The 17,452-nt window shown below is 47.4% G+C and overlaps 1 protein-coding gene across 1 annotated transcript in view; it reads left to right on the top strand.

Moving 5' to 3' along the window:
- The window catches only part of Fhip2a (FHF complex subunit HOOK interacting protein 2A), a 28,054-nt gene that overhangs the window by 7,595 nt on the left and 3,007 nt on the right, over positions 1-17,452 (top strand). Inside the window, exons 3-16 of the mRNA XM_085694147.2 lie at positions 2,063-2,232; positions 4,266-4,370; positions 4,617-4,739; positions 8,851-9,129; positions 9,262-9,458; positions 10,975-11,089; positions 11,467-11,543; positions 11,624-11,816; positions 12,239-12,408; positions 12,677-12,817; positions 13,983-14,073; positions 15,117-15,260; positions 16,378-16,518; positions 17,313-17,416. Of these exons, the coding sequence (XP_085550273.2) occupies positions 2,063-2,232; positions 4,266-4,370; positions 4,617-4,739; positions 8,851-9,129; positions 9,262-9,458; positions 10,975-11,089; positions 11,467-11,543; positions 11,624-11,816; positions 12,239-12,408; positions 12,677-12,817; positions 13,983-14,073; positions 15,117-15,260; positions 16,378-16,518; positions 17,313-17,416 (2,050 nt within the window). The remainder of the gene's footprint in view (positions 1-2,062; positions 2,233-4,265; positions 4,371-4,616; positions 4,740-8,850; positions 9,130-9,261; positions 9,459-10,974; positions 11,090-11,466; positions 11,544-11,623; positions 11,817-12,238; positions 12,409-12,676; positions 12,818-13,982; positions 14,074-15,116; positions 15,261-16,377; positions 16,519-17,312; positions 17,417-17,452) is intronic.

Raw genomic sequence — 17,452 nt, 5'->3', positions numbered from 1 at the left:
GAAGACAACACTGCCTCTTGGTCACATCTGTCTGGAGAGGCCCTCACTGGGTGCTCCCACCTGCTGATGCGTCCGTCCAGCCCCACACGGGGGTCCTGAGATGATCAGTGATGAAGCTTAGGAGAAATGGGTAGAGAATATATGGACAGTTTGTGGTTCGCCCCCATGAAGAGTGCTGTGTAGGGAGATCCAGGATGGGTGGGAGCAGGGCAGGGACAGAGACCACACCTGGCGCCTTTCGTCACTCCACCTTTTCATGTTTTTAAAAATTGATCAGTTAGTTTCTCAGTCTCTGTCCCTGTCCCTGTCCCTCCTCCCTTGTGTGTGTGTGTGTGTGTGTGTGTGTGTGTATGTGTGTGCAACGTATATGTGTGTGTGTAATGTATATGTGTGTAATGTGTAGTGTGTGTGTTTGTGTGTGTATGTGTATGTGTGTGTAGTGTGTGTGCAACGTATATGTGTGTGTGTAATGTATATGTGTGTAATGTGTAGTGTGTGTGTGTGCGCGTGCGCCATGTATATGAATAAGCATGCCTTGGTGTATGTGTAGAGATGAGAGCACAGCTCTGTGGAGTTGGCTCTCTCCCGGGGTTGGCTCGGGTCATCAGGCACAGCAGGACTTTCACCTGTTAATCCATCTTGTTGGCCCTCTCCGCCTTACTTTCTGAGACATTGTCTGTTCCTCAAGCTGATGGATTTGCTAGATTGGCCGACTAGTGAGTTCCTGAGGTCGGCCTGTCTTTTCTCTCCCCACCAGACCTGGTTTTTACGTGGGTGCTGGGCTCTGGACTCAGGTCCTTGTGCTTGAATGGTAAGCACTTTACCCACTGAGCCACCTCCCAAAACCCCGCAAATGTTTTCATTACTTGGAAAGATGTAAGATCCTAGGATGGGGGGAGGGGTAACTCAGAGGTAGAGCACTTGCCTGGCACGAATTTGGTGCAGCATCCATCACCAGCACCAGCACCAGCGTTTAAAAAGAAACAGGTGGAGAGACGGACGGAAGGATGTGAGATGGTTTCAGAGAATCCAGTGGAGGAAAGGGCGAATCCCAGAGTCAGACTGGGTTGTTGCGAGCGTCGTCACTGCGTAGGAAGGAGAGGATCAGCACTGAAGTGGGGACTTGGCCTTGGGGACAGTGGATGGTTCGCCCGTGCAAACAAGGCAGAAAGCGGAGCAGCCAGGAGTAGAGCCCACGTTATCTCCTGGTTGCTCCTGTTGTAATCAGTAAGGAGAAGGGCTTGGGTAGCTTAGCTTGAGGATTAGCAAACTGTACTGTAGCCCCTCTAGGCTGCATAGTCTCCTTTGTGCGTGTGCTCTGTGCTGCTGAGGTGCAGAAGCAGCTCCGCACTCAGTGAAGGCCGGGGTGTGGCCCTCAGATGTAAAGTCAGTTTACACGCACTGAGGCGGTTCCTGTTTAGCCGCTGACCTGCAAAGCTTTCTCTTTTGAGACAAACCACATTTAATATTACTGTCTGCTTTTGTGATTTTACTTTTCCTTCTTTGACATTAAGGCCTTGCTTTAAAGGATTTAAACATTCTTCCTTTAAGGGATTTTTTTTTCTCTATCTCATAGCAGAAGCAAGTGTGCACATTCATTAGTGTGGGACAGATGCTGTCTGAGTCGGGGAGAGTCTTGGGACAGGCGGAGGATGGAGAGAAAGGGAGTTGGAGGGAGCAGGGTCTAACCTGGGCTCTATAGGAGCCGAGGTCCTGAGTAGGTGAGAAGGAGGCACTGCAGGCAGAAGTGTGTGCAGAGGCCACAGGAACATTAATAATTTAGGAACAGTGGACAAGAGGAGACAGAAGCTGGATTCTGCCTCAGGGACCATGTCCAAATGATAACGGAGGAACATTCACTGACAATATGTTTCAGTGTGGATCACAGCTTGACCGTGTCACGTCTAACAAAGACAGACATGCTGTGAGCATGCCTCAGACATGTGGTTCAGAACTCCATTTAGTCAGAGTTGGGATGGAGGCAGGAAGGAGGGTAATGTAGTTGCACACTGGAAGTTTAAGAAATTTTCCGAGTATTTGATGTAATTTTTCTATCATTTAGATGATAAAGCCCCCGTGACGGATACGAACATTCCGTCCCACCTGGAGCAGATGTTGGACATTCTGGTACAAGAGGAAAATGAGCGAGAGTCTGGAGAGACGGGGCCATGTATGGAGTACCTCCTCCATCACAAGATCTTGGAAACGTTGTACACCTTAGGGAAAGCCGACGTAAGCCCCTTACCCACCCTGTGTCATACAGGCAAAGCTCCAGACGGGAATGGCACGTGGCAGTGCTTGGCTTGAGACTGGGGAGAAGGGGGATTCCCGTGTCCTGTGCACCATGACAGCCACAGAGGGCAGAGCTGCCACTGCTTAGGACTGCACTCCTGCTTAGCTGCCTAGAATCCCAGGGTAAACACGAGCCCATGTGCTCACAGTCGCAGGGAGGACACTTGTGCTGGAAGAGGCCGTGGTCCTGAAAGGGAACATTGTTGTTACCCCGACAGTCCCTGAATCATCTCAGTGATGCAGTGCAAATGTTGGGCCTAATGAATTTTTAAAAATCTTTGCAAATCTAATATTATAACATAAGTTTTTATGTTATAATGTGGTGTGGGAGAATTATCTGTATTCTGTCAATCATATTTTAATAAAACGCTGATTGGCCAGGCAGGCAGTATAGGCGGGAAAGCCAGACAGGAAGTAGGGGTGGAGCAAAGAGACTGGGAGTGTTCTGGAAGCAGAGCTCCCTCAACATTCCTGTCCAGACCACCGAAGAGGCAACATGTAAGCTGTCACACTGAGAAAGGTACTGAGCCCATGTGGCTAACGTAGATAAGAATAATGGGGTAACATAAGTTATAAGAGCTAATAAGTAGCCAGAGCTAAGGGCCAATCAGTTTATAACCTTATGGAGTCCTGTGTGTAATTTCTCTTTGGGATTTGCCGGCTGTTGGGGTACCGGGCGGGACGGAAACCCCAACAAGCTGGCCCTCATACTACAATAATGTTAGATATAATATTAGTTATAACGTGGTATTTTTACCACAGAAACTTCAAATTCATGCATCTTTAGCCTCAGAGGCATGTTCTGAGAAATGTGTCAGCTGGTTTTGTCGTGGTGTGAACACCATATTGTTTACAGGCGCCAGAATGCTGCCCACTGCACACCTACTCCCTAGTGTGAGCTGCAGTTCGGGCGGCTGGAAGTGATGGTAGACCCTCCTCCAGCCTAAAAACTCAGTGGTTCTGTGAATTTCTGCAGTGTGAAAGACTAAATGCGATGATGGTATTTTAGTTCCACACAGTGTAAATCACATTAAAGACAATTTCTTTTTAACAAAGTGTGTAATGCCCCAGTTAAGTGTATGTGAGCTAGGCACGCCCTTCTCTAAGAAGCAGACCTGCTCCATGACAGCCTGAGCTGCATTATGTCCCTTGCCCCCATTCTTTAGCGTACGGTTTCACCATTCTAAATTGAATCAGTTGGATATTTTAGCAGGATGCTAGTAATTGTGCTGCTAATAAGCTTATTTCTGATATGTGATTATAAATATTGTTAGCATTTTATCTGAGTAATATAAGGTGGTTGTTCCCCTAAAAATATCATCGTGCTGAGGATTATATTTAGCCTGTTTCCATGTAACATGTCTGTGATGATCCCTGGGCATACACATGCGCATGACTGTTCTGACTGGATGTAGGCAGTGTCAGAGCATATGACTTGGGTGACTCACACTCTTTTAATCCGGAGTGTGTGTCAGGGTTACTGCTTTTCAGCAAAGTAGCTGGCATGCTCTAAGAACGTCCTAGTGATGTTCTTTATAGTACTTATAATCCAAATATCTTGGCACTTTAAAGGAGTCAATGCACAAGATGCCTTTTTATTAATGTCCATGCATTTGTTATAAACTGCTCATTGCTCTAAGTAACAAGATCTGCTCTTGGTCTGGCAGGGAGTCGGCTCTCATGGGCCTGTGTTGTCCCAGCAGTAACCAGACTGATGGTGCCTGAAGCATGCTAGTCTTAACAGTGCGTGCTCACCCTGGTGTGTAACCACCTGAGGCCGCATTCCCGTGTGCCATGTATGGTCTCAGGTGTATAATTGTGTTTCTAGAATGCCAGTCATAGCTATGAATGGAAATTTTTATTATGGCAAAGTCATTAACTAGTCACTGGCATTGTCTTTGAGGGGGGCTGTGCTGACAGACATAGTCTGTCCTGCTGTGAACATTTGTGTGTGTTGTCTGTCTTGTGCCCAGTGTCCTCCGGGGATGAAGCAGCAGGTGTTACTGTTCTATACTAAGCTTCTGGGAAGAATCCGGCAGCCCCTGCTTCCGCACATCAACGTTCACAGGCCAGTGCAGGTACCCACTCCCCTGACTGCAGATTAAAAGCTCACTGGATCCCATATACAAGTCATTTTGTATTGTTTTTCTAGGAGTAAGAATAACGGAGGATATTGTTCTCATAGCATAAAAATTAGCAGACATTGGGGTTTTCTTTTGTCTCGCCATGTTTATACTTCTCTGTAAAGTTCTATCCATTTTCTTGTTGCTTTACCTCCACAATATCACAAAGAGAGTTTTAAACTTTAAAAACTGTTTTGACAGAAATTAATCCGACTGTGTGGCGAGGTGCTTGCCACACCGACGGAAAACGAAGAGATCCAGTTTCTATGCATCGTGTGCGCAAAGCTGAAACAGGATCCCTACTTGGTCAACTTCTTTCTGGAGGTATGCCACTCTCGGACGTGCGGTCAGGACGGAAACTGAGACGCAGTCCCCAGGAGCCTCAGGCCTGCGAGTGCTGCCTGCCAGAAGTAGTTTTCATTTAAGATCAGTGTTTCTTTCAACTTGAAGTCACCGTGGAAGGGGATTTCAGGGAATGCAGTTGAATCAGACACGCGCTGCACCGGGGAGTCGTGGGGGGAGCAGCAGGTGCAGCGGGGCAGGCTGCACAGCATCTCCAGCTACCGACAGCTTTGCTTTCCTCCTGAATGGCTGCTGTATTTTGTACTATTTTTATAGCCATGGTCTGTTTTAATTGATGTTTTAAATTTTATTTACAGCTTTAAAAAGGAAAATAAATTGTGTCTACTTTCTGCTTTTGTTCACTTTTTTCTTTAATCTTTTTTAGATTTTTTAAAAATGTATGTTTCCATATGGTGTGTGTGTGTGTGTGTGTGTGTGTGTGTGTGTGTGTCTGAGAGAGAGAGAGAGAGAGAGAGAGAGAGAGAGAGAAAGACTGATTGTCACTGGACCTGGAGGTCACCAATTGGGATAGAGTAGACTGTCTGGCCAGCAAACCCCAGGGATCTGTCGTCCTGTCTCCACCTGCCTAGTGCAGGGGTTGTCGGCGTGAGCCCCCGTGGTGGGTGCTGGGAATCTTAGCTTGTGCTTGGAGGCAGCCATTGTAATGACTTAACCATGCCCCGTCCCATTCTTTGTCCTAGCAGTGGCATCCTTGAGGGAAAGTGGCTTTGTGGTCAGCCCTCTGTCAGCAGTGTGTGCTGGTGCCCGCTGTCTCAGGGCGTCTGGGAGGGTCTCAGTGTTTGTTGTTCTGATGTGTTGCTTTGTCTTCTGTTGTTGAATAAATAATCTGCAGTGGTCCTGGAGGCTGAAATGTTTAATTTGTGCCTTTATTATCTTCTTTTTCAAGTTTGCATCAAAATAGTTCTGTTAGTCAAGAATTTGGATTTCTAAAGATACGTTACTTAGAACTGCGTTATAGTTCTTTTGTTCTGAATGTTTGATAAGAAATAGATTAGTTTGGCTCACTGTGGGATTTCTTCACCTTGCTTGTGCTTTGAGACAGGAGCTCACTATGTGGCCCAGGCTGGCCCGGAACTTGCTGTGTAGACCAGGCTGGCCTTGCACTTGGGGCACTCTTTCTGCCTGGCTGGTTTTCCTTTCTGTGTAGCCCACCCTGGCTTAGCATTCTTGGTACAGCCCTAGGCTGTCCTTGAACTTGAAGAAATCCTCTCTCAGCCCCTGAAAGCTCCAATTTCAAGTGTGAGCCATGACTCCTGGCTGAGATTTTTCTTTTCAACATTCTTTTTTTTTCTAATATTTTCTTAGACACTTAGTGTACTTTAGATGGATTTCCCCCAAAACATACGTGAAAATCTTTGAAACTTGTCTCATGATTACATGGACCAGAGAAAGTCTGTGGGCTTGTGTGTGTTGGTCGTAGGATGTACTTGACACACCTGTCTTCAGAGAAGCATTTCCATTTAAAACTCAGGTCTGCTTTATTCAGCGTAGCGCGTGGTGCTGAGTAGATAGTAGTCAGTGTGGCACAGCCTCTCCAGCTCCGGAATTACTGACCTGACATGCCTTTTATGTCCTCCTGTTGGTCAGTTCGCTTCTTGAGGACCGTGGCTCTACCTCGTCAGTCTTTGGGTCTGCACAGCTTCTTATAGCTAACAAAGCTTAACTTCTGGCTGATTGATCCCCGCTGATGATGAGCCTTCCAGGCGATGGCGATGTGTTGCCTTGGTGCGGGCAGTAGCGATTGTCACCACCACTACCGCTCTGCCGCTCTCTAGTGCATCTGAAACCTGTCCCTGTAACCAGCCATTGCAGGCATCTGCTGGGCTTACATGCATGTAGAAGAGTTAGGCAGTGACATGAGGCAGAGCAAGCTGAGAGTCAGAAGGACGCAGAATAAACACGAGAGGTGACATCTGCCCATGGCCATCAGAACGACTTCCTGGACGAGGCCATCTTTGAGATGACCCTTGAGAAATGTCCACCTAGAGACGAATGAGCGTAAAGAATGAGTTTGCTCAGGAAGCCGTGTAAGTAGGGTGTGCAAAGAGAGCAGGCAGAGACTGGGCACTGTCAAAGGATCTGATGGCAAGGAGGTGTCTCTCCGCTTGCAGCCATTAACGGATTTTGAGCAGGGATGTTATTACATGGTCAGACCTGTACCTTAGTGACTGAAGTTACAGGCAGCATTTCTGAGCCAGTTCTCTGGGAGGGAGAAATGTGGGGAACTGACTGAGTGGGGAGCAGTGGGTTGAGCGAGTGCTCTGGGGTGCCTTGTGTTCAGGATGTCTGGATCCCAGAGAAGAGATGCTGCGGCAGGAGGAAGCGGGGAGCACTGCCTTTGGAGAGAGTCTGAGTTGAAGAGACACAAGAGTTATCCGCACAAATGTGGCACAAAGATCTGCAGGAAAGGGGACACACTCGTTACGGCCATAGTTTCTTGTCACCTGACTTTCTAAATGAAGGTTTCTTGGCTCTGCCTCCCATGTTCGCACTCCACAGGATCAGGAGTCCACTCCTGTCAGGCCTCACAGGAGACCAGACTCCAGCTAAGGAGTGGCCTCCCTGTCTGCAGTCTTAGAGAGTTCAGGTCTGACGGAATCAGCAATTCAGAGGAAGGAGAATGCTGTGCTTGCTTTTTTTTTAATTAAAATGTTTATTATCTGCACGTGTGGGTGTGCACAGGCCACCATATTTGTGGAGGTCAGAGGGCAAGTTGTAGAAACTGGTTTGCCCCACTTGTGGGTCTTGGGGAATCAAACTTAGATCATAAGACTTGGCTGCAAGCGCCTTCACCCTGAGCCATCTTCCCAGCCCGAGTGATGCTCTCTAGTAAAGTGTGGTATGTTGTGAATTTTGTAGGCAGTTGGCAAGTCGTTGACTACATGGGGCTGTTTGAATTGTGTGCCGTGGGCTCATCTCTCTCAGGCTAGTGCTGCTCACCCAGCAGTGGCCATGGTTTCTGATGATGGTGCCGGGGAAGTAGTCGGTTCAGCCTTTCCTGTTGGCCCTGTGGTGAGGCTGGCACCAGGGGAACTTTGCCTTGTGAATAATTTGATTTCTGTTCTATGTCAAATAGGAAGCAAGACATATTTGCCTTGAAACTTACGATTCACTCCTGCTAAGAATCTCTTTTGTGTTTGGATGTGGGGATCAGGCAAGCAAATGGACTCCTCAGGCACAGTTAAAACCATCCTTGGGGTGGTTCCTTATCTTCTAAGCAGAGGTTGAGATTTTGAAAATCATTAGAAAAAGTTGTTAGCAAATTAAGGAAAATGTGAGACTTTTTTGGAACCCTCAAGTCTAATGCTGGCAACCTTTGGACTTTTGAGGTTTTGCACCCTCCCCAACAGGACTGACCTTGAGGTGATGTATCTCTGATAACTTAGTAACTAAACTGCAGCTGGGAACTCTCAGGAGTCAGGTTGTTATGGTTAACTCTGCTCATGGTGTGGTCAGAGTCAAATGCATGTAGTTAGTGTGGCTAGTCGGTAACTTCATGCGACTGTGAGATCCAAATGTGACATCTAAAATGTGGTTTGAGTCTATACGTCTTCTCTTGACGTAAAGCTTATTACTCCTTTAATTAGGCACCTGGAATGCTTATCCTAGAAAAATCCAAGCTGGGCCTCATGGCACAGGTCGGTTGTAGCAGCTGCTAGAAGGCTACTTAAGGGCTAAGGCAGAAGAAGGCTTGCCGGTTCAGGACCTGCCTGGGTTACGAAGTGGGTTCAGGGTTAGCCTGAGTAACTAAACGAGGCTGTATTTCACTCTAAGTGTTCAGGAACGGATAGACAGTACCACGCAGCGGTGCAGCAGTTGCCGAGTGTGTGGGGCCTCGTGTTACCCATCTGCGCCACCCTAACCCCAAATCTACAACTGGAGATGTAGCTCAGAGGTGGACGGAGAGAGCAGGTCTAGCCAGTGTGAGGCGCCGGCCTTGATCCTCACACCAGAGAGGAAGGGGAGGGGGCATTTCGATGTGATCTGAGTTTCGTTCATTTGAGGAGGGCCTCACTGTGTAGCGTGATGTCTGTCCTGACCATGGCCCTCACAGACACACGTTCCTTTTCAGAACAAGTCCAAGTCACTGGCTTCCAAAGGAACTCTGAGTGTCATCTCAGCTGATGCCCCCGTGTCAGCGGACAGCAGCCAGTGCCACCAGCCGCAGGAGCTGCCCGGTGCTCCTGGGGTGGGGCACACGGAGCCAGAGGAAGAGCCCCCTCACCAGATGGATGAGCTGTCTGCAAGCTTGGATGACCTCAATGTCACCTCACTGCCAGAGGCCTCCGATGGTCGGCCGAAACAGGATTACAACTTAGTGAATTCTCTGTTGACCCTGACAAGGAGCCCTGTGAGTCCCAGCCTTGCACTCCCAACATGGTCACAGTAATACGTGTCTAAAGTAGAAACACATTTATTCTTTAATGGAAAACACTGAATCCTTTCATCTTTAACTCCGCAAATAACGTGTGTTCTTTCTCAGGACGGCCGGATAGCCGTGAAAGCGTGCGAGGGCTTGATGCTCTTGGTGAGTCTGCCAGAGCCTGCGGCTGCCAAGTGCCTCGCTCAGAGCACCTGCCTGTGTGAGCTGCTGACCGGTAGACTCGCCTCCCTGTACCAGGCCCTCCCTCAGTCGGTGGATCCCTTGGATATTGAAACTGTGGAGGCAGTGAACTGGGGGTAAGCACCACTCTGTTTCCTGCCTGTGTGCCTGCATGCCAGAGCCCACCTCCAGTTTACAGTGACGAGAATGTTAGTTTGGAAAATGTAGCTCTACCGTGACCCTTAAATGGGATATTTTCTTGAGATTCAGATTGTTTCTGTCACTTAGGGGGTGACAAAATGGTGTGGGAACAGCCCAGGGTTACAGAGTCCAGCTCCTTTTATTTTGCCCATTATAGGGTTTATGTCAAGATCAATAACTGATTGTTATATTAACAACAGAAGTCTTTAAAAGAGGGACTTTTTGTTTTGTTTTGTTTTTGAGACAGTTTCTCAGTGTGTAGGCCTGGGACTCAGATCCACCCACTTCTGCCTCGGGCCTTACCTGGCCTAGGAGAGACTGCCTTTTAGTAACTAACTCCCCTTGCCCTGACAGTCTGGGGGTCCTGTGGCCGTGCCGTAGACTCCCCTACTTCAATTCTGCTTCTCAAACTCACTCACTTTATTCTCATTAGAAAATAGGACTTTTGGCCAAGAAAGGTGACTCACAGTTCAGAACTCATACTGTCCTTGCAGAAGGCCAGAGTTTGGCTCCCAGCATCCAACAGAGTAGCTCACACCACCTACAATCCTAGCTCCAGGGACCCACTCTTCAAACCCCCATGGGAGCCTGTGTTCACACATTTCCACACAACACAGACTAAAAACAAAACTCTTTAAGAAAATACAAATTTTGTGTAACATTTATGAATTGTTTTAAGGTAAAAGCAACATTACCTACTATTCAGAAGCTTCTACCTACCAACAGCCTAATATTTTCATTGTTTTTAAAAATTAAATATTTACATTATTTGAGAATTTCACACTGTGTTTGATCATATTCAGGCCCTCTCCCAGCCCTGAGATCACCGAGCCTTCCTCCCCACCCAGCTCGTTACCCCCTTTGTTCTAAACCCATCAAGCACAGTTTAAGGCCAGCCTAATGCTTTAATCTACTTAACCTTTTGCCTTGCTCCCTGAAGTTTATCCTTTGCTCTTGTCTTCCCACGCTGTGTTTTGCTTCCGTCCTTCAGGCAGGTACACTTGCTAACATCATGAGCACAGGGCATTTTAGGGCAGAGAGAGCCGCCTGCCTTGGCAGACCTTCCGTTCCCTTGCTCCTGTACTGTCTCGCTGGCCAAATCCCTGGCCATTTGATGGTTTTCCGTGTTAGCCTCTTCCCACTTAAGGAGGGAACTGATCTGTGGCTTTATCTAAAGAGACAGCTCTCATCTGTGTCTCCTAAATCTCTTCTGATTGGGATTCACCATTGCACTGTGTATGAAATGAGCTAGTTCAGGGCCTTCTTTCTGCTTGTAAGCACAAAGGGCCATGTGCACACTCACCTGGCCCCATACTGTCCCAGTGCCATGCAGGTTGGCACGCTCACCTGAGGTTCTCTGTGCTCTGCAGGTTGGCGTACACGCCTGAGGTTCTCTGTGCCCTGCAGATTGGCGTGCATGCTCACCCGAGGTTTGTTCTCTGTCTCATGCAGGTTGGACTCATATAGTCATAAAGAGGACGCGTCAGCGTTCCCTGGGAAGAGAGCCTTAATCTCATTTCTTTCCTGGTTTGATTATTGTGATCAACTCATCAAGGAAGCACAAAAGGTTTGAATTCTTTGTTGTTTGTTGATAGTTTTAAAATGTGCTTATTAGGTAAAATGTGAATCACTATTCCAAAAGTATCTTAAGTGTCACATGCAACACTTCACCGCGCAGGGGAGGCTCCCACGTGCAACGTTTTACAGACGCTCAGTGCACAGGGGTAGCTCCCCTCCAGCTTCCCCTTCGGGGTGATATTAATTACTCTAAAGTTATGGGAATTTTTTTCCCTGATCTTTTTAGTTTTGGGGAATGAGCAGGATAAAAGCAAACAACTGCTTTGCCGAGGACCCACATTTGGGTCCCACCTCCACATGGCTTCTAGTGAGAGTCCTTGCTCTTTAGGCCCAAGTTGATTTGTTGATGTTCATGCTGTGTTCTAGACTGCTGCTGTTGCTCTCGCCAAAGCCATCCATGAAAGGTTCTTTATCGGTGTCATGGAGCCTCAGCTGATGCAGACGTGAGTGTCCTCTCCCGTAGAGCAGTCGAGTAGTCACTGTCTGTCACTCCTCCCACTGACCGCCCATCTACTGCCCCTAGCTCCGAGATGGGGATCCTGACATCGACGGCTCTGCTGCATCGCATTGTTCGACAAGTGACCTCGGACGTCCTGCTTCAGGAGATGGTGACCTTTATCCTTGGAGAGCAGAGGGAGCCAGAAACGCTGTCGGAAATTGGCAGTCATCCCCTAAGACATAGGTTAATCGAACATTGTGATCACATATCTGATGAGGTAAGCCATGTGTAACAGGGCTGGCTTAGTCTCAAAGTGCTGTTTCTAATGCGCTTGTGATTAATTTGGTGATGGTAGAGGTGGAGTGGGGGAGTAGGGGATGGTGGGGGTGGTAGGAGTGGGGGGGGTAGTGGGGAATGGTAGGGGGACTGGGGGTGGTGGCATGCATGTGTCACGGAGTACCTGTAGAGGTCAGAGGGCAGCTCGCAGGAGTCGGTGTTCTCCTCCGCCATGTGCATTCCAGGATGGAGCTTGGGAAATCAGCCCTCTTACCCACTAAGCCACCTCAGTAGCCTCTTGTGACCCTTCAAATGAGATTCTTTATGTGGCTTTAGCACCTGGCACTCTGATTTGTGAAACAGCAAGAAAGGCTGCTGACTTGAAACTGTTTTTCCTCTGGCTTTTGTCACTGTTGGTTTCAGATAAGCATCATGACCCTGAGGATGTTTGAGCATCTTCTGCAGAAGCCCAATGAGCACATTCTTTACAACTTGGTCCTGAGAAACCTGGAAGAGAGGAACTACACGGAGTACAGGCCTTTGTGCCCGGAAGATAAGGATGCCGTGGAGAATGGGCTGGTGGCCGGGGCTGTGTAAGTGTCTGGGGCGGCTCTCCCCAGCAGTCTAGCCGCTTCCTCATGGGTAAATTCCGGGGGATGCTAACTACCCCTTGAGCCCATTAACAAAAGTAGCAGTGGGTACTGGAGATTGTTAGTGTAAAATGGGAATTTGCATATTAAATACATTATTGTTTTTAGTATTAGAAAAATTATGTAATTTTTTTCAAAAACTAGCAAAGAATCTTTTGGTTTAGAAAATATAATAAATGTTGTTTTTTATACATCATTAAATTAAACTTAGAGATCTGGAGGAAGATCCATTATTTACTGACATTTCACCAGATAACATTCTGCCAAACCAAGAGTGGATCAGTTCACCCCATGCCAGCCCAGAACACCCCAAAAATGACGGCAAGACGGAAGTCCATAAAATCGTCAACAGGTGAGTCACTGTGTGATTGATCTGAACCCAGTAGCCCTGCCCTAGGCCGTCACAGGGCACCGCGGCTTCAGTATTTGCAGGCGTAGTGAGCTTTTTAGTCTCGGTTGTGTAGCAGGTGACAGTTGGGGCCACAGTTGGTGCCATGTGATGACCTGGCTCCGTAGGAAAGTGGTTTTCTCTCAGCCCAGTGGAGGGCACCTGGACAGTCTGTCTGCCTCCGAGACCAGCGTAGCACAGCAGCAAAGAAAGGACAACTGAGGAGGAGAAAGGTTAAGTGTGCCGGGATCTAATAGAGACGGCATAGCACACGTTCCCAGCACTGACAGGAGCGTTGACAAGCACCAGTCTAACAAATGGTTCTCACTTTGCATGTGTGCTAAGTGTTGAACTATTTTTTTCATTGTGTATTTATATATATATTTTTTAAAGTATCTTTTTCATGACAGTTTTCTCTAGTGTCTTTGCTTTTAATGCTGTCAGTGATATGCCTGGCCCTTGTAGTGGTGTAGGGGGCAGCTAGGTAGTTCCCGGCTGCTCAGCCCTGAAACAGTCACACAGAAACCATTTTATTTGCAGTACTGTTTGGCCAATATCTTAAGCGTATTTTTGGCTAACTCTTATATCCTAAACTAGCCCATCTCCATTAATCTGTGTATCGCCACTAGGCTGTGGCTTACTGGGTAAAGTTCTGGTATCTTCATGGGTTCTCTCTACTCCTCCTTCTTTCTCCCAGCATTCAGTTTAGTTTTCCCCACCTACCTCTAGTCTGTTCTGCGCAGGTCCAAGACAGCTCCTTTATTAATCAATGATATTCACAGCATACACAGCATACACAGTTCTACATCATGGAAAGTAACATAAAATAATTACATCTGGCTCAAAAGTAAAATTATAGTCTATAGAAATATCTAAAGTTCAGTTACTTAAAGCCAGTTTTTGAGATTAATAGATAAAGCAACCCATTATTGTGACACAGTATTGTCTGTTTTAGACTTGTGTTACATGGAGAGTTATTTTTTAATAAAACCTTTACAAAGCAATGTATACTTGGATTTTTCAAGTTTCCATTTGTATTTATAGCTGGCTAAGCTCGCAGTGTATTTTGGGGTTGAGTGTATGAGATACTGTGGCGGAGACCCTGCTCACTGTGGCCTTTCCCTTTAAGTTTCCTCTGTTTAGTACCAGATGAAGCAAAGTCATCCTACCATGTCGAGGGCACTGGGTATGACACCTACCTCAGAGATGCTCACAGGCAGGTAAGTGACAGAGCTGACTGATCTTGGGGTGGGGTGGGCATAAAATGCACACACATTGCCCCTGCTTTACCTTGCCCACTTGTCAGCAATGATTACTCAGAAGAAAGGAGTCAGCTCACCCGAGAAATGAGATTTCAATCTGCTGACACTAATCTGCCTGTCTGTCTGTCTGTCTGTCTGACTATCTATCTATCACCTATCTATCTATTTATTTTTGATTTGGCGTCTCGGGTTAGTCTGGCTGGCCTTACATTTGCCTATGGCCTTGAGCTCTTGCTGCCCTCTCCCAAGAACCGGGACTGCTGATGAGTGCACCTGTGGCTCTCGAGGACTGGTTTTCATTTCTGCTCTATCTATGCTAACACTTCACTGAACATGATCAAGAATGAATTACTAGAAAAATGAAAACTAAAAAAACACATTTCCTTGTTAGATTTGGCCAATATGAAACTGCCTAGTCAGTTATGTGAGCTGTGCATGCTGACTCCTCCTTTTCCAGTCTCATCACTGATGGTGGTCACAAGAATTTGAGGGTCAGCATTGACCCATGGGCCACCCTTTGGAAAGTACTGTTCTGTCCCTTCATGGTGACATGCCCAGCATGTTCTAAGAGCAGTAAGCTTGCTTGACAACAGGCATTGTCTGTTCATCTCATGTAACAATATGTGTAACATTATTTTATGTAACATAATTACATGTAACACCTTAGACACATGAGGTTTAGGCTCTGAGCCTTGCCGTGTAAATGTTCTCCGAGACTGTCAGGATGACTGAAGGATTCAATCCTTTAAAGGCAGGACATAGCAAGTACTGAAGGAGTGACTGCTCGGAGTCAGATATGCCATTTCCCACCAGCCTGGATGTGCCCCTGCCATTGTAGGGTCTCCTGCACTTCTAGTCAGGGCTGAACGTCCCTCCCTCCTGGCCCTGATGCCCCGTGCAGCCAACAGTCTTTGCTTCTTTATGCGCTCTCTGAGGAAATGATTTGCTTCATCCCAATTGGCTTCTTAGCTGCTCTTTAATGACCCAATGCTTTCTCCCAGTTCCGAGACTACTGCGCTGTCTGTTTGCGATGGGAGTGGCCGGGAGCCCCCAAACCACTGGAGAAGTGTGACTTAGAAGCAGCCTTCTTTGAAGGACATTTTTTGAAAGTTTTATTTGACAGAATGGGAAGAATTCTTGATCAGGTAACTCATCAGAAGATACTGATTCTCATACGAATGTGATAGACCTCCTGAATAATCTTGTCCTATCTTAGTCTTTCTGTTAGATGACTGTCCAGAGGTTGTGAATTCCCACGGCCAATGGACTCACTCTTGAAGAAGGCCCTCTCTGTATATGTATTCTGTTGTAAATATTTACAAGTAGGAAAATACACTTTTAAACTCTCCTTTAAACTTCAGATTTCCTATCCTCTCTTGTTTAAGGCAAGATATTGGAAAGGGTGCCTGGGAGGAAGCTCTCCTCTCACAAAACCCTGAGTTTACATAAGAAAGCCCACGGTGAACTTAAAGCCAGGATTGTTACCTTGTAACAGAACAGGGAGAGCTTACATTTATCAGCATGTCTGCTGTCTTCTGCCTTTGTCCAGCGGTTCTCAGTACCAGAGATTTGGCAGTCTGTTTTCACTGTAATAAGTCAAGGGTGATAAAGCGAACTCTGCTTCTAAACTTGGTCCTGAACAGCTCTGCTGTCCCAGGCTGCCTCCCCTCTCTTCTAGGTAGTTAGTCTTGAGTCCACCAGACTCTTGTCTGCTTCAGTAAAAGAGAGCAGGCGGGGCAAGTGGCTCCGTGAGTTTTAGAGATACCTTTCTCTCTAACACTGGCTTCCTGTGGCCTGTAAACAGCAGTGAACAGTTAATTTCAGGGATTATTGTGATACTACGTATAAGAGATGTCTGAGCCGCTACGTACACATGTTAGTCATGGGGAGTAGCCCTGAACTTACTTCTGTGTTTAATTCAAACACCTTTGTTAGGACTTTGGGTCAGTGTGTCCTCCGTAGTTCATAATTAGTAATACTACATCTGACATACTGGTAGGTTTGTGGCCTGCTGTACGCATTCATGACATCAGCCTACGTAAAACAGCTGTCTCCTGCATCTCAGCTGGTCTCTCTGTAGGTGTCTGTGTTTCTTTTCTGTTTGTAAATTTCAGCACTGTGCAGTAAGTGCTTTGACTTCCTTGGTAAGGGCTAATTCAGCTGCCAGTGTGTCCCTTGCAGAAGAGGCTGGGAGGGGTGTGGTTGTGGGGAAAGTGTTGGGGCCGCACAGGACACGAATGTTTCTGTTCTTGCTTCCCGCAGCCGTATGATGTGAATCTTCAGGTGACCTCAGTGTTGTCCAGGCTGTGCCTCTTCCCCCACCCCCACACCCATGAGTACCTTCTGGACCCCTATGTGAACCTCGCCTCTGGCTGCAGATCGCTCTTCTCTGTGATCGTCAGGGTGAGTTCATTAACGTTCTGCTCTCTGGTATCGATGGGCTGCACTCAGCACCCTCATCTCACTGTTAGTGTAAAGTAGGGCATGTCTCCTGCTTGCAGATCATTGCTCTGTGTTCTGAACCGTTACAGAGGTAAGAGAATCCATTTTAAGTTCTTGATATGTGGGCCAGAAAGCAGGGTGAGAGCACTTGGCTCTGGCAAAGGGACAAGATTCAGTCCTTAGCACCTATACAGTGGCTCACAACCATCTGTAACTCTAGTTCCAGGGGACCCCACACCTCTGGGTTCTACAGGCACCAAGCATGCATGTGGTATACATACATGCATGCAGACAAAACACACATACACATAAAGTAAGTAAACCTCAAGTTTTGTTTTATTTATACAGTGTGCACATGTATGAGTGAGTGTGCGTGTGTGCAGAGGCCCATGCTGCCTGCATACGTGCACATGGAGGTGTGCTTGGCCGTGTGTGCTTCTGTGTAGGCCAGAGGCTGACATCTGGGGTCTTCTGTCACTGCCCACTTCAGTTTTTGAGGTCAGGTCTTCTGCTGAGCCCACAGCTCTCCCTCCCAGCTGGGTGAGCTGCCCAGGGAGCCCCTGGGTTGTCCCGCGTCCACCGCCAGTGCTGGAGTTTTACACACGCCGCCCCGCCCAGCTTGTGTGTGGGGGCTGAGATCCGAACTCAGTACTCACGCTGGCACAGCAAGCCCCTCACCCGTGAGCCATCTCCCAGCCCTGACATTTATGTTTTGAAGATTAGATAGGAGTTGGTTGGTCTCGCCTCTGCTGCAGGTTGTTGGTGACCTGATGGTCCGAATTCAGCGTATTCAAGACTTCACCCCCAAGCTTCTCCTCGTCAGAAAACGGCTGCTTGGCTTGGAGCCCGAAGGCCAGATGTGAGTCAGTGTATTACGTACTTTATCCTCAAATCC

Source organism: Myodes glareolus, chromosome 7 (assembly GCF_982192425.1).
Source record: "Myodes glareolus chromosome 7, mMyoGla1.1, whole genome shotgun sequence".
Lineage (NCBI taxonomy): Eukaryota > Metazoa > Chordata > Mammalia > Rodentia > Cricetidae > Myodes > Myodes glareolus.
This window is presented reverse-complemented; position numbering and strand designations above follow the sequence as displayed.